Source organism: Astyanax mexicanus, chromosome 25 (assembly GCF_023375975.1).
Source record: "Astyanax mexicanus isolate ESR-SI-001 chromosome 25, AstMex3_surface, whole genome shotgun sequence".
Taxonomy (NCBI): Eukaryota; Metazoa; Chordata; class Actinopteri; order Characiformes; family Acestrorhamphidae; genus Astyanax; species Astyanax mexicanus.
In genome coordinates this window covers 21,557,937-21,574,868 of record NC_064432.1, presented here as the reverse complement: position 1 = coordinate 21,574,868, position 16,932 = coordinate 21,557,937, and the positions used below count along the sequence as shown (strand labels likewise).

The following is a 16,932-nucleotide window of genomic DNA, read 5'->3' as shown; positions in this document are numbered from 1 at the left end:
AATCAGTTCACTAATCATGCTGTTCTAAAACTATATAGGAAAATGTGCCAGATTTATTTTTTTTACAAAAACAGATACACATTGTCATTGCATCATTGCATAACAGTGTTAATATGTAATATGAAACATATTAAACAAATACACAATAACATTTGAAATTGTACACTCACCCTGTACTACAAGTGGACTGAATGTGGTGGGCGGGGGGTGGGGGGGGGTCAACCACTGCCTAAAGTGCCCCTAGAATGGAAAAAAGAGACAAAGTACCTTGTCAGCTGCCCTTCTTAGGGTAAAAAACCTACAATAAAGCTCACAATAGATTATAAAGATGTGCCCTATAGATTAAGATCCTAGATTTTGTTCCTTTGTTTTAAGTTTGCTGTTCTGCCCTTCAGTAGTAAAAGCTGCTGGGGCTGTATTCACTCAGAGCTCTGAGCTGATTGGCTGAGCATGCTGTCAATTATATCTGATGACAGTAAAATCTAACACCTGAACACCAAGATATCTCACACACCCACACACACACCCACACACTCACGCAGTGGGACTAACACAAACAGGTAGGTCGTTATTAGGCTTTAAAATGTATTCACTTTATGCCATTGCTGTGGCTGTGATCTTATCTGATTACATTTACTTTTCAGCTAAGATTAATAAATGAGAGTACCCAGAAATCATGTTATTTCGCTTATGTATTCATGCTTTTTAATGCTTTTTTCTCAGTATGTGGTATTATTAGACATACCACATCCTGGTACATTCACTGTTGAACGAGATCTTGACCAGCATAGTGTCTGTTAAATTTAAATTGTGGTCTTGCTGGTCAGCTAGCTTGGACATGCATGCTGGTCACTGTAGTCCATCAGGGTTTGAAGAAACATTAATATCGCATTGTATCATAATATTCTGTTAGATTGTAAAAACAATAAATATTTTTTATTATTCTTTTTTTTTTGTAAAGATTGGTGTCAGAAGTTGTTGATTTAGTGTTGTGTTTAAACTCAGTGCTGCACTCTGTCTCTAGAGCCCACAGTTCTGATTGGATATGGTTCAGTTTTTTCAAAAAAATGTATTTAAACAATTGCAATTCAATTGTAACACTTGTATCAAGATACGTATAAAAACGCCAAGTTCTAGCTAATACACATCCCTAAAGTGGCAGCTATAGTAAAGCTTAGTAATGCTGGTCATACTGCCCTTTTGGGAAGGAAGAACCAAGGCTTAACAACAGTCTGTTTAGTGCAGATTTCAAGGAAGAGAGGAGCACATATTTTCTGAGAAATCTAATTAACATACATAGAATGCAGTACTGCTACATTCCACCAATGTGTGTGGGTGTGTTTCCACTAAACAACTGTTGAAGAACTTGTTTGATTTTGGCCTCTGAAGGTGTAGCACTTAATCTCCAACAGAGGTGTGAAGTAATGAAGCACAAACACTTTATTAGCTTACTTCAGTAGAAATTTTGTTTATCTGTATATATATGTGTCAAACTCAAGGCCCGCGGGCCACGTCCTTTTTTGTGGCCCCCGAGAGCTTGAAAGGTCTAAGTGTCTAAAAATAAATAGGTCAGACCACAAACTACATTTCCCACAATGCCACTACACAGCAGTGTAGTCATTAATGGGGAAACGCTGCCATAATTTTGCAGACAAATGTTTATTGTAATCAAAGCGTCTCATTAGTTTGATGCAAGGCTGTTGCTACATCTGTCACACTTGTTCTTAGCAGCTCACATTTTTTTTATTTTATGCCAATTAAGCCTTTTTTAAGTATTTCAAACGCTTTGATCAAAGTTAACATTATAACTTGTGATTGATTTATTTTTTATTCACTTGGACAGTTTGATCCTTGATTGATGGAGTTTGTGGATTTAATAATGTAAGCTTTCTATTTGACAAAATATACTAAACAGTTAAAAGGTTTTAATAGTTTTAAAATTATATAATATATTGTTGCAGTTAAAATCCTAGTACTACAACAGTAAAAGGAAAAAATATATTTTTGGTTTATTTGTGTAAATATCTGTTCTGCTTTGTGATTGGTGGAAAAAGTCACATGTGAGTTGACAGGAAGTGCATCAGAGTTTTGGGAGTAGTCTTCATCCTGGTTTCTTTCTGATAGAAGAGTGATCCAACCACCTTACTTTTTTCATGTAACTGTAATTTTTAAATAAATGACTAATACATTTAGAGTTATTTAACATTAAAAAGTAGTTACATTCAGTTTATACTACACATTTGGTTACATTTTGTTAAGTTACATCTGGCCCTTTGAGGACAGCCCTTATGCCCATGTGGCCCTCAGTAAAAATGAGTTTGACACCCCTGATCTATACTACCCAGTTTAAAATCACTTGTGTTAACAGGTTAATGTTGATGGCTATATATTAAACACATGATATTTGGTCCTAACTTTCAGTTGTGAAAACTACTAATTTTGAGTGTAACCGTCTCTTCAGCCACATCAAGTAAGCTGAGCATCTCCAGCTGGTCCCCAGCCCTGCTCTGAGTTTGCTGAGTGGTCCACCATGGCCTCCGCCCTATCAGAAGATCAGTTCAAGTGCTGCATCTGCCTGGACTTCTTCAACCAGCCAGTGTCCATCCCGTGTGGACACAACTTCTGCCTCCTCTGCATCCAGCAGTTCTGGAATACAGCAACCCGAATAAACTGTCCACTCTGCAAAGAGAGTTTCCCCACCCGCCCAAAGCTCAGTATCAACCGCGCCCTAGCTGAAATCACTGAGGGCTTCAAAACCTCACTCAACATCAGCCCTGATCAGCCCAACAGTAAGAGCAGGAGCCAGAGTGTGAAGGGGGAAGACGAGCGGATATCATCTCACGAGGAACCAAGAAGGAACCTCTGCGGAAAACACCGGAAGCCACTGGAATTTTACTGCAAGACGGAAAAGATAAAAGTGTGCTCAAAATGTGTAGAAACCCAACATCAAGGACACCAAACTGTCCATGTGGAACTAGAGAGCATCAGGATGAGGGTGAGAGCTTCATACACAAGACATCTCGGGGATGTACTGCGTTTCTTATGCTTTATGTTTTATAATTCTGTGATGCGACTCATTTGTGTTTAGGCTGATCTTAATGAGGTGGCGTCTAAACTGCAGCAGATGATCCAGGATCGTGAAAAGAAGGGGTTTGAGATTAAACGTTCAGCAGAGTTGCATTATGTAAGTGCTGTTGGATTAACCCCTCGCTCTCCCCAGTTCTGCAGAGGTTATAATTATATTAATTAAAAATGCATTAAAATGTTTTAAATCAGGTACCCTGGTGCCAAATGCAGGTCTGGATTTTAAGCTCCACCTTGGTCAGCACTGTTGGCAAGTCCTGGCCCAGACTTTCAAAATCCACTCCAGAAATTTGTTCCAACTGCCTAAATAGCTCTGGTGTACAGCTTAGATTCTCTGCCTGAACCTGACCCGACCCGAGATTTCCCACCACTTTCCTCAGGGCGGCTCAAGAAAATAATCTGTGTCGTAGTCGGTGTCGACGCTATTTTTATTTTATACGAAGCTATGGCCTGATAATCACAATACAGCAAAGTAACAAATCAAACTGTGTTTTCAAAAAAGTTGCACAAGTGCACACTTGTCCGTATTACGCACGTGACTTGCTGTTTTGTGTTTTTGCACATAGACTATAAGCTCAATAAAAAATGTGTTTGTTTAGGAAGTATTTTACATTTTTAGAACGTATTTTGTATTTTATAGTTTTATATTCTTAAACCATGTTAAATTATATTAGTTTAAAGTCATTCAGGCAACATTTTTGTAGCCTAATTTACCGATGTTTAGGCCTGTGGATCATTGGGAGATCTGTTCTTAATAAACATCTTTCTTAAAAAATAGGTCTTCTTCAGTGTTGCAATGTTAATTAACATAATTCTGAACAGATTTCTCTCATTCAAACAGCCCGAAAATGTTTTTAAAAAGCTCAGTTTTAACACTCTACTTATTTAAAAAATGCCATTCTGGCTCTGGCTCAAAAGGACAGTTTATGGGGCAGATCGGGCTGGACATTTTGGGCCAGATCTTAGCTCTGCTCTGACAGCAAACCCTTTTTTTTTAAGTCAGCATATACTCCAGGATTTTGCTCCAACTGCCTGGGCAGTTCTGGTGGAAAACCCAGGTCCAGAAATTAAAACTCAGCCCTTGAAATTTGTTTACAAATGCCTAAGTAGCCATAGTGACAAATCGTAGTCCAGAAAGTCAAAAGACGCTCCAAGATTTTGTTTCAACCGTTTCGTGTACTTGTGTGTCAAATCCAGGTCCAGAAAGTAAAAATCTAACCCAGGTGTCACACAACACAGAATGCAGGTTTGGTCATCCAAAACAGAAAAAAACAGATAAACAAAACAGAAAGGTCAATTTCTAGGATCAATGTTGAAAATACATAAAGAAGTCAAACACTGGATGCATTAAAAATAAAATAACAAACAAGACCTTACCCCAGAGTTCAGGTGATCCATTCTTACTGCTTACTGTTAAATACTACTAACAATAAACACATGGGAAACAGGTGAGCACTAAATCAAAACTGGAGAGAGAGCGCCCTCCTGTGTCATGGAGGTGAAACACCAGGGTCATTTGGTAAAAACAGGATTGTGTTTCGACCTCCTGAGCATCTCAGCTAGCAAATCCAAAATCCCTGATGGAAAACCCATGTCCAAAAAGTTCTAATTTGCTCTAAACTGTCAAAGCAGCTCTGGTGGCAAAACCATTTCCATTAAGTATGAATCTGCCTCAGGCAGAAGATCTTAGAGCAGATTTTTATGGAGCCCCTAAGGTGACATTATGTAAAAAAAAAAATAATAATAATAATGCGTGGCCAGGCCTTATTAAGGCATGGGAACAAGATCCTAAGGCGTGGGAACAAGATAATTAAGGTGTGGGAACGAGTTCATTAAATCATAGCCATTGAGGCGTGGCCTAAGGGTCTTTTTGTTTCACAGCTAACAAAGCCAGCAGCTCTCAGGGGTTGTGACTCCAAAATATCAATCAATAAAAATTATTCAGAGATTAAAATAAAAAGAAAGCAGTTTACTCTCTATTTTCTTACAAAAAATATCCTTGGATTAAAAGATTGAAAGCCTTTGATGTAATATTCAGTTTCTTTATGAGTATAAATTTACAGAAAACCAAGATTTATTATTCTCCGGCTAGATTTAATTAACTCATTCCCAAGCCTTCATAAGTCATGGCCACGCCTTAATGATCTTGTTCCCATGCCTTAATTATCTTACTCCTACGCATAAGGATCTCGTTCCCAAGCATTAGGATCTCGTTCCCATGCCTAATAAAGCATGGCTACACTTTTTTTTTATTATTATTATTTTTTTTACATGATGTCACCTTAGAGGCTCTGTACATTTTTATTACCACTCCCAGCACATGGTACCTGAAAAACATATTTTACTTCTACTCAAAGGAGAACTCTGGTGTAAAATGGACTTTTGTTGAAGTAAAACATGATAAAAAAGTACTTAACTTTGATGAATAGCACACCTCTGTTCTCCCACAGCATTCTGAGATCCAGAGATAACATTTTAACATTTTGTCCGAACACCCTTCAGACTGGGTGACACGGGGCATAACTTACCCTGATAAATCACTTTTTACACCGTTATCCAGCTCAAAGTAGCTCCACACCTCCTTGCTCGAATCCGGAGAGCCCTGACATTTAAAACGAGGCATTAATAACTTAAAAAGTGCACAAGAAGCTTTTGGAGAAACTGTTAAAAATTTCTGGATCTCGGAACGCTGTGGGAGAACAGAGGTGTGCTATTCATCAAATGTAAGTACTTTTTATCATGTTTTACTACAACAAAAGTCCATTTAACACCAGAGTTCTGCTTTAAATAATTTAGATTTGCAACTGCAGTAATTGTAATGGCTACTCTACCTTCTGTGCTCAATTTCCTAAATCACAGAGAAGCTTGAACAAGGAGACTGAGCAGAGCATTGAGATCTTCAACTCCCTAAAGTGTTCATTCCAGAGTGAACTGGCTGAGCTGGCGGAGAAACAGAGAGAGGTGACGAGGAACGCTGACTCGCTTTCAGAGGAGCTGCAGAAAGAGATTGATGAAATCAAGATGAAAAAGTGCACAGTGGAGCAACTCGCAAGCATTGACGATGATCTGCAACTTCTACAGGTAACAGTTAGACCTGGGTTAGGTCATTTAGTTTTGATTCGTTCACGTCATAGCTGTAGAGTTTATTTCAGGAAAAAAGTTATTTGACTTCTCGGTCCCACCCTTGTGAAAAAAAGTAGATTAAAGTACACTAAGCATTATTAAGCTATAGTGCACTAAAGTGTGCTTGTAGCCACATTATTAATCAGTATGTTTAAAGAGTGAAAAACTTTTTTTGTACTTTTGTACTTTGTAGTTTAATGTAATTTAATATACTCCTACAATACTTTTTTACCAAAATATACTTTTGTACATTTTTACCAAAGTAAAAATTTTTAGAAAGTCAATTAAATTACTACATTGGTAAAATGTTTTAAAAAATATATTTAAGTGTTACATTAATATAACAGTTTAAATGTATTTCAATTCTCTGTAATTATAATTAGACAAATATAAGTATAAGTAAATTATAGGATATATAATAAAATAAAAATGTAAGTATATTAAAATATATTTTTATACCCAACGAAGTATACTAAAAGTGTGCTACTTACAAAGACAGGAAGCAGAAGCATATTTGTACTCTAATGTAAATATATTTAACACTTCTTAGTATATTCCTTATATACTCGGTGTATAATAGTGATGCAGTTGTAACACTCAATGAATATATATTATAATTTTACTGTAAGCATATTTAAAATATGGGGTTACATACATGAAGTAGTTTAAATGTTACTTAAGTATGTTTAAAATAGTTTCATTTTAGTACCGTTAAATACACTTAGCACAATTTAAGTTTTTCCATTTTAGCACTCTTTAAATATGCTGATTAATAATAAAGTGGCTACAAGAACACTTTAGTGCAATAAAGCATAATAATGCTTAGTATACTTTAATCTACTTTTTTCACTAGGGTAATAATAGTGCTCTGTTCCAAGGCCACCTGTAACCACCTGAGCTAAGATGATCTACCCTACTCACTCCTTTTTTCTGGCTGTAGAATTTCCATTCTGTTGCATCTCTTCCACGTACCAAGAACTGGTCCCAGACCAGATTAATTACCAGTATGAGTACAGGAACATTAAGAAGAACTATAGAGGCGCTGAAGGAAGTTCTGCGTAATCAGGAGAAGATTCTTTGCGATGCTGGTGAGATGTTATTTAGGTCTCTGCTGCCATCGTTTCTATGTTTTTATGGTAAGAATGCTGATCTACTCTTTCTGTTCACTCTTTACAGAGCTGCATGAGATCCAGCAATATGAAGGTGTGTCCAGCACAGTGCTTATGTATTACACTGTACAGTATACACTACCAGTCAAAAGTTTTAGAACACCCCTATTGTTTAGTAGTCCAGTAGCAGTGCTGTTTTTTTTCCTCATCTTATCAATGACTTTATTACTGCCCTTCAGCTGTCAGACCTCTAATTCTCCTCTTCTCTGCTGAAACTGAGACTCAGTCCAGTGTTAATCAGAGCTAAAGGCTAAAGCTGTTGTTTCCTTGTTCAGTTTCAGTTTCTGAATCAGTTTCTCTGATTTTGCTATTTATAGGTGTATATTTGAGTAAAATGAACATTGTTGTTTTATTTTATGAACTACGAACAACATTTCTCCCAAATTCCAAATAAAAATATTGTAATTTAGAGAATTTATTTGCAGAAAATCAGAAATGACTAAAATAAGAAAAAAGATGCAGAGCTTTCAGACCTCAAATAATGCAAAGAAATCAAGTTTATATTCACAAAGTTTTAAGAGTTCAGAAATCAATATTTGGTGGAATAACCCTGGTTTTTAATCACAGTTTTTATGCATCTTGGCATCATGTTCTCCTCCACCAGTCTTACACACTGCTTTTTGATAACTTTATGCTTTACACTCCTGGTGCAAAAATTCCAGCAGTTCAGCTTGGTTTGATGGCTTGTGATCATCCATCTTCCTCTTGATTATATTCCAGAAGTTTTCAATTTGGTACAATTAAAGAAACATATAATATTAAGTGTCTCTTAATTTTTCCAGAGCTATATATATTTACAATACTAAAATGACTGTTTTCAGTATTTCGTACTCTGGATTTTGTACCATTTCGAGATATTGAGTGGAGCTGAAGAGCATAAATGGCAAAAATAAAGGAACAAATATGGAGGTGTTCTAAAACTTTGGACCTGTATTATATGTCCAAATATTTTTTTTGTTCACATAGTGTATCTTTATGTTTCTATGCTTGGTATCTGGCGTACAGTATGTTCCTTTACCTCCTGTGCCTCTTCCCACAGTGGACATAACCTTTGACCCTCAAACTGCTGCCCCCTGGCTGGTCCTCTCCTCCAACCTGAAGCAGGCCAGTCTATCTGTTGGTGGCTTTCAGCCTGCGGTCACTCCTTCCTCTCCCAGCCCTCTGCGCTTTGACTCCTGTGTGTGTGTACTGGGCCAGCCGGGGGTCTCCTCCGGGAGGCACTACTGGGTGGTTCAGGTTAGAGATAAGACAGACTGGGAGCTGGGAGTGGCCAGAGAGTCCATCAACAGGAAGGGAGCCATATCGGTCCGACCGGATCAGGGCTTCTGGGCCGTGGCTTCCCGTAAAGGGGGTCACCTGGTCGCCTGTGCCGGACCTGCCGTCACCCTGTTCTCTCCTGTAGAAAGGCTGCAGAGGGTCGGGGTGTTTGTAGACTATGAGGGAGGAACTGTCTCGTTTTATGATGTTGAATCCCGGAGCCATATCTACTCCTATACCCGGTGCAGCTTCACTGAAAGACTTTACCCTTACTTCAACCCTTGTCTTCACGATGATGGGAAGAACACTGCACCACTGATCATCTGTCCTGTAGGCGGGGGAGAGGTTGCAACTTCAGACCTGAACCAAGAGGCAAGGAGACCTCCTCCACTGATCAGACGCCAATCATCTCAGGGTTTCCTTTTACAGACTACCAAGCAATAGATATGAACAAGCAGTGGAAATCTTGACTCATCTGATTCTGCAACCAAGGCTGGAATACTGACCAGGCCAGTGGGGCCAGTGCCCAGGGGCCCGTGAGGTCATTTTGCGATGCCTATCAACATTTATGATACAATATATTTTTTTATTTCTGAGTGCCCTCCATTTTAAGGATCCTCTGACTAGAGACTTTGACCCCAGGGCCTCTTGGGGGCCCTAGCCATGCTTTTGGGCTCCTTCTGAAAATGGATGAGGCATTGTGGCATGGCTCTGACTTCAACTTCTGGCTGTTAGGGGTCCTTCACTTCCATAGAAGTCGTTTACCATGGCTTCTTAACTTTCTAGGGATCTACAAATTGCCAGGCAAGCTACCATATTTCATAAGAGAAGTTTTGTTGCAAATATGCAATTCAGGCCCTTACTTAATGCTTCTGAACAAGCAATCTGTCTGATGAATGTTATCTTTGACACAGATTAAATTGAGTGAATTTGGCCAAGGGTGTGATTTTACTTTTGTGAAAACAACAAGCCATTTGACTAGTGTTATGTTTCCCCTTTAATAAACAACAGTAAGGAAACCAGTGGTCACTCTAGGGGGTGGGGTGGTTTCTTTTCGCCCAGGGGCCCAGACTATCCTTAATCCGTCTTTGTCTGCAACAGAAGAATCTTTGATTGACTATTTTTATGTAAATAACCATTATTAAAAAAAAAACATCTTTAGTTTAAATTCCCTCTGAATAATATGGTCATATTAAGGTTCCATATAGTGAAGTGTTAAAAAAACTTAAGTACAACAAGGCTAACTTCTGCTAATTCTATCTATGAGTGCAAAAATAAAGACCTGGGCAACAACAAAAAATCAGAGCAATGACCAATAGACTTTCTGAGTTTTGTCAACTTCCTCTTGAATTGCAATGATCCAAAAAAGTATTTTAAGTATGGTGAATTAGTTTTCAGGTTTTAGTAGAAAGCATTTTTAAATAGCATGAGCCTAATAACGGTCACAGTCAACAAATATTTTTACATTAATTGCACAAATAAATCATGTTTTACATAAATCAATCTCACATAACGAGCACAACACTACATTTTTTGTTAATGTAATTTAGCAACTGAGAATTCATGACTATTACTTACCTGTTTTATTGTCAGTCATATAAGTATTGCGGTAATGCAGATATGACCAGCTGGATACAGACAGCAAATAGTCTTTACACTCAACAACACTAAACACAGTAACTTACTCTTATAGCCTTTAACACGGAGACCAGACAGTAATTGCATATCACCTACAGTATGTGAATCCCAAAAGAAGCAGCAGCAGCCTGTGGGGAATGACTACACACTGATGGTGAGTAAGAGGTGGGAGGACACGCCCAATATGCAAATAGCATGACCAACATCAGGTGAAAACCCCTGCACAATTGCTCAGCAGACCCCGTTTAACTAAAGAGTCAAACTGACCATATGCAGTGGTCCAGAGTAGTTGGCTTGGCCTCAACTAGAGTCCAACTACAATTAGTAAATTTGCAAAACACAATTTAGTCAGGCCAACTTTTAACAAGAAACTTAATTATGTTAGTTGATTTCTCACTTTTTGGCAATGATAGGCTACATTAAAAAACAAAACTTAAAATTGTTCTTCTTAATGTGATTTTTTAGTCAGCTGAACAAGAAATATTGAATTTCACGCTAAACTATAGAAAACTAACATTAACTAAGTGTTAACTGAGCAGAATCACAATGTCACTTAATACAGTAATATACTGTTACAGAGCCGAGTCTGTGTTTTGCTATACATGTTCTCTAATAAAGTAATAAAAGGATAATTAGACAAGTTGTTGTGTCGGAAGGCTGAGAGGATCTAAATCTGACTCTGAGAGAGGAGTGTGAGTGTGGGAGGCGGGTGTTCTGTACAGTGGGAAAACAGGAGCGAAATAGAAGTGATGTAATTAAAAGCCTGTTAAAACAGAGGGGGTCTTTAGCAAACTGTCGGGGAGGGGTGATAGAGCGAGAGAGAGAGAGAGAGAGAGGATGGATCTATCTCTGTTTTGATGTTGACTCAGGACTGATGAAGATGCAGGTTGTAGAGGCTGATCCTGAGACAGGGGTAAGTCTGTATCTTCAGAAAGTGCATTATTTTCATGGGGTTCTCAGAGTTTTAGTTAAAGCAGGATTGTTTTAAATGTATGCTTTAATGTGTTTAAAGCATGGATACTAACTCTCACACTTTGGCCATAAAATTCACTTTGACAATTGATTAGAACTGAGAGTTAACATAGCTTTAAATTGCAGAATTAGCAATAATTGAACTTTTGAATTGTAACGCTAATACGGTTTATATAGGTTTAACAATGCTTTAAATGTACCACTACCATTGTTTTAAATATAATGCTTACAATGCTTTACATGTAGCATTAAACATGTTTTTAAAAAGCGAGTTAGCAAAGCTTTAAATGTAACATTAGTTTTATTTTAAATGGAGCGGTGCCAAAGCTCTAAATGTAGCACTAGCATTGTATTAAATATAATGCTTTAAATTAAACAAGTTCTTAAAAAGCGAGTTAACAAAGCTTTAAATGTAACATTAGCATTGATGCAAATATAGAATTAGCATTGTTATAAATTTAGTATTTTCAGTGTTGTAAACATAGAAAGTAAACAAAGCTTTAAACATTAGCATTAATGCTAATATACAATTAGCAATGCTATAAATTTAGCATTTTTGCGCTCTTTTAAATATAGAAAGTAAGCAAAGCTTCAAATCATTGCTGTCCAATGAAAAACACTTATCTCCAATTTATGTCGATTTGTAGTTTACTACATAATTTATACAGACAAACTGTCCCTTACACTGTGCCAAAAACTCTTTAAAATGACCTGAAATAAACTCTTTTTACATTGACTTCCATTGAAAGTTTACAAGATTTTTTCTCTCTCCTGTAAAGTTGCTGTTTTGGAGAGAAGTGTTTTTCATTGGACAGCGATGAAATGTAGCATTAGCGCTATTTTAAATAGAGAGTTCTAAATGTAGCACTAGCATTGCTGCAAATATATAATTATTAGTAGTGCGTTAGATTTAGCAATACTGTAGCATTAGCCCTCTTTTAAACAGGAAGTTAGCACTGTTCTAAATTTAGCACTAGCACATTTTTAAATATAAAATTAGACATTAGCATTGTTTAAATATAGAATCAGTATTTAAGTGTGTGTGTGTGTGTGTGTGTATGGATGCTGTGAGCTCTGTGTAAACTGGTGTGTGTGTAGGAATGTTTTGGGGTGTGTGATCAGTCGTCAGATGGTTTCTCAGTAGGTGCAGATTGCGGTGCTGGTGTGTGTGTGCGCGTACGCATGTGGCCCTCGTGATTTCTGACTTTGCCAAAACATGATCTCATCTTCTTACCCCCTCTTGAGTTGGCCTTCTTACCTCAAAAGGTAACACAGTTTATTACAGTGCGGTTCAGAGTGGGGGTTTGAGATGAACTGATTCAGAGTGGGGGTTTGAGATGAACTGATTCAGAGTGGGGGTTTGAGATGAACTGATTCAGAGTGGGGGTTTGAGATGAACTGATTCAGAGTGGAGGTTTGAGATGAACTGATTTAGAGTGGGGGTTTGAGATGAACTGATTCAGAGTGGGGGTTTGAGATGAACTGATTCAGAGTGGGGGTTTGAGATAAACTGATTCAGAGTGGGGGTTTGAGATGAACTGATTTAGAGTGGGGGTTTGAGATGAACTGATTCAGAGTGGGGGTTTGAGATGAACTGATTCAGAGTGGGGGTTTGAGATGAACTGATTCAGAGTGGAGGTTTGAGATGAACTGATTTAGAGTGGGGGTTTGAGATGAACTGATTCAGAGTGGGGGTTTGAGATGAACTGATTTAGAGTGGGGGTTTGAGATGAACTGATTCAGAGTGGGGGTTTGAGATGAACTGATTCAGAGTGGGGGTTTGAGATGAACTGATTCAGAGTGGGGGTTTGAGATGAACTGATTCAGAGTGGGGGTTTGAGATGAACTGATTCAGAGTGGGGGTTTGAGATGAACTGATTCAGACTGGGGGTTTGAGATGAACTGATTCAGAGTGGGGGTTTGAGATGAACTGATTCAGAGTGGGGGTTTGAGATTAACTGATTCAGAGTGGGGGTTTGAGATGAACTGATTCATAGTGGGGGTTTGAGATGAACTGATTCAGAGTGGGGGTTTGAGGTGAACTGATTCAGAGTGGGGGTTTGAGATGAACTGATTCAGAGAGGAGGTTTGAGATGAGCTGATTCAGAGTGGGGGTTTGAGGTGAACTGATTCAGAGTGGGGGTTTGAGATGAACTGATTCAGAGTGAGGGTTTGAGATGAGCTGATTCAGAGTGGGGGTTTGAGATGAACTGATTCAGAGTGGGGGTTTGAGATGAACTGATTCAGAGTGGGGGTTTGAGATGAGCTGATTCAGAGTGGGGGTTTGAGATGAACTGATTCAGAGTGGAGGTTTGAGATGAGCTGATTCAGAGTGGGGGTTTGAGATGAACTGATTCAGAGTGGGGGTTTGAGATGAACTGATTCAAAGAGGGGGTTTGAGATGAATTTATTCAGAGTGGAGGTTGAAGATTAATTCATTTTAATAACTTTCTGTAACTTTTTTTATAGCTGTTGATCTGAACCAGCAACAGAGCCAAGAAGAGAGGAGTCAGTTCTGTGGTTTCACGGAACAAAATACGAATAGAAATTCATTAAAAATCCTGGACCTGTGATTCAAAATTCCATCAAATCAGTCACACTTTTCCATTCCCAAAGCCATTATTTATATAATTTTGCGGACATGGACAGGCCAGCTGTTTGTCAGCTTGTCGTAGCACTGATTGGGCTCGTGCTGGTTCACCCCCTTATGGTCAGAAGCCAGAATGACACAGAGCCCATAGTTCTGGAGGGGAAGTGTTTGGTGGTTTGCGACTCGACCCCTACCACGGAGCCGGCCAATCATGCACTGGGCATGTCGGTGCGCTCAGGCACTGGACGAATCGCCTTCTCTGCCATCCGAAACACCAACCATGAACCATCAGAAATGAGCAACCGGACCATGACCATCTACTTTGACCAGGTCAGTGATGGTGGGGATGACAGTGTGTGATGGTCAATTTGATTGATGTGTGAGTAGATGGATGGGAATAATGCTGAAAGTGATAAATTGTTTAATAATCTCATTCAGAGTGGGGGTTTGAGATGAACTGCTTCAGAGTGGGGGTTTAGGAAGAATTGATTCATATGATAAAATACTGTTTTTTTTTACTAGTTTTTGTCACACAACAGCTTATTCAGTATGTATCCCTCCACCAGTAATATGTAAATTTGCCAGCTATTGGTTTCGTCTCACAGCACTACCACTGTGTTTACATGCCAGCTACCAGCCTTGTTCCCCCTTACCTTCCGGGAAAGGTTATTAAGAACCAAGCATTTCACACCAAACTCACTCTGAATGATTGCTGTTTACATCTCAAGTGGATTTTCCTGAACTGACCTTTCACCATATGCTCTATGTCTTCAACATAAGGTCCTGGTGAACGTTGGCAGCCACTTTGACCCTGCGAGGAGCATCTTCCTGGCACCTCGCAAAGGAGTTTATAGCTTCAGCTTTCATGTGGTCAAAGTTTACAACAGACAGACAATACAGGTGAGCTGCATAAAAGCTATAACTTACTTCCAGGTGAAGACAGGTTGATATTATTGATTATCTGGTTTCAAATGAATCTGTCAAGGGGTGGCTCTACATATTCGACAGCAGGTGAACAGTCAGATCTCTTGAAAAATGGACAAGAAAAGAATTTGAGACATCAAACTGTAATGGCTAGATGAGTCAGAGCATCTGCAGAACATCAAGCAGGTCTTGTGGCGTGTACTAATCAGTACCTACTAAAAGTGCGCCATGGAAAGAGAACCGGTGAACCAAAGTCAGGGTAATGGTGTCCAAGGCTAATTGATTGATGCTCTTGAAGGCCCAACCTCAAAACTTATGCTTCTGTAGAAAGGTACATTGACCTAAAAGACTGGTAAGATGTGTCGTCAGATATGACTGGTCTCACAGTGAGCAAATTAGCATTCTATCTAGCAATACAGAGCCTAGTAACTAAATGGCAAATGTAAAATGGTCAGTTTTTGGCATGCTGGCTGTGGGCTTTGTCCCACATCACTATCAGAGTCTTCCAACATCGCTACTATAGTGTAAGCATCTTAGCCATGGGCTAGGTCACACATTTGTGGTAGTAAATGATCAAGATATGGTGTAATTTTAATATAAACACCTCCAGATCTTGTGGCACAAAGGGATGGAGGTCTGGAAGATAGTCCATCGATCCCTACATCAATAACTCTCTCAAAAAATGGTGCTTTGGCTTTTCCACTATGGGTTGTAAGCATAACCAATAGCCTGGGCAAGTGGCTTACAATGTTTTGAGCATTTATGCCTGTACACATTGGAGTGTCTGCATCATTGAAGGCATCCATGAAGGTGTAGAGGTTTTCCCATCTATATATCTCCCCATTTCTCTCTTCTCAGGTAAGCTTGGTGCTGAATGGTTGGCCAGTGATCTCAGCATTCGCAGGGGACCAGGATGTGACTCGTGAGGCAGCGACAAATGCAGGGCTGGTTACAATGGAGAGAGGAGACAAGGCCTATCTCAAGCTCGAGCGAGGGAATCTAATGGGTGGATGGAAGTACTCCACCTTCTCTGGGTTTCTTGTTTTCCCTTTATAGAGGAAGCACTGGAAGAGAGGAACTGGACTGGACTGGACCTGTAGATCCAGAACAACATTCTGTCATGGGTTAAAGTGCATCTCCAGCAGATTTAGTGGAACCTGGTCTAAGATCTGTTAATATTTTCCATATCTTTCTCCTGGTCTGTCTTGTTCTGGTGATTTCTGTTGCTCTTCATCATCATCATCATCACATTAGAAGTATTTGCATGTCTTCCTTCTAAACACTACCTACACGGATCATTCCTGAAGACTCCTGGGCAACCAGGTGACATCATTCCAATGTCTGATGTGGCCATTTTATTAGGTTCAAAGTGCAAATGGACACAGGTGGACACATGGCCACAGACTCGGTTCTATTTATTATCACCAGCGCCATCTGCTAAGCTGGCAGAGCGGGTCAGGAGCGCGCCAGATACATTCCTGTGATCCGGCTGCCAAAGGACTGCAGGTTCCAATGTAAATCCTGGACGTGGTCACACATATTAAAGCTATCGTCGTTGTCCTGGCACTCGTCCCTCGCTACATGTCCGGTTTCACCACTGTGGGCGGTGTGGCACGTTACATAGAGGCATGTTCACTCTCACAAATAAAGCTTCCTACACTCTTAAAAATAAAGGTTCTGCAATGCCACAGAAGAACCAATATTATGGTCATAAAGAATCATTTTGTAAAAGAGACTTGTGAGATTGTGTAGAACCTTTTAAAGATTTTAACAACTTGCCAAGGTTCCCCACAATAATAGTTTTTCCACACTTGTTTCAGAAGATGGATGTCAGAGCAGGGAATAACGTCAAACCAAGTGGATGGTGTTTACATAATATTACAAAAAAAAAAAACATTTTAAAATATTTCCAAAACAAAGAAAAAACATTTTGTTAAAGAGCCACTAAAACCTAACGCATATATTTTTTTCAATAATAGCTAAAATGTGTTCCTTTGAAGTTGTGAAACATATCAGTCCTGCTTAAAATTTTATGAACATTTCCTAACCTTTAAAAAACGCTTTTATTGCAGGTATTCCTGCCTCTGCAGCGCCTCTCAGGTTCAACTGTGCTATAGGCGTGGATGATGTTTCCGTGTACTTTGGTACGCAGACACATGAATCAATAATTCCATC

General features: G+C 39.1%; 2 protein-coding genes across 2 annotated transcripts; both read left to right on the top strand.

The window, feature by feature from the left end:
• The first annotated feature begins 519 nt into the window (after window positions 1–519).
• LOC103045655 (zinc finger protein RFP) lies at window positions 520–9,566 on the top strand. Its single transcript, XM_015606735.3, has 7 exons — window positions 520–560; window positions 2,462–2,995; window positions 3,089–3,184; window positions 5,944–6,165; window positions 7,148–7,295; window positions 7,384–7,410; window positions 8,416–9,566. The coding sequence occupies exons 2-7, from the start codon at window positions 2,531–2,533 to the stop codon at window positions 9,075–9,077; spliced, it is 1,620 nt and encodes a 539-aa protein (XP_015462221.3). The 5' UTR covers window positions 520–560; window positions 2,462–2,530; the 3' UTR covers window positions 9,078–9,566.
• A 1,445-nt stretch (window positions 9,567–11,011) lies between these two features.
• si:dkeyp-74b6.2 (cerebellin-1) lies at window positions 11,012–16,770 on the top strand. The gene is made up of 4 exons (XM_007230272.3): window positions 11,012–11,184; window positions 13,713–14,163; window positions 14,614–14,733; window positions 15,616–16,770. The coding sequence occupies exons 2-4, from the start codon at window positions 13,885–13,887 to the stop codon at window positions 15,811–15,813; spliced, it is 597 nt and encodes a 198-aa protein (XP_007230334.2). The 5' UTR covers window positions 11,012–11,184; window positions 13,713–13,884; the 3' UTR covers window positions 15,814–16,770.
• Window positions 16,771–16,932: the final 162 nt, after the last annotated feature.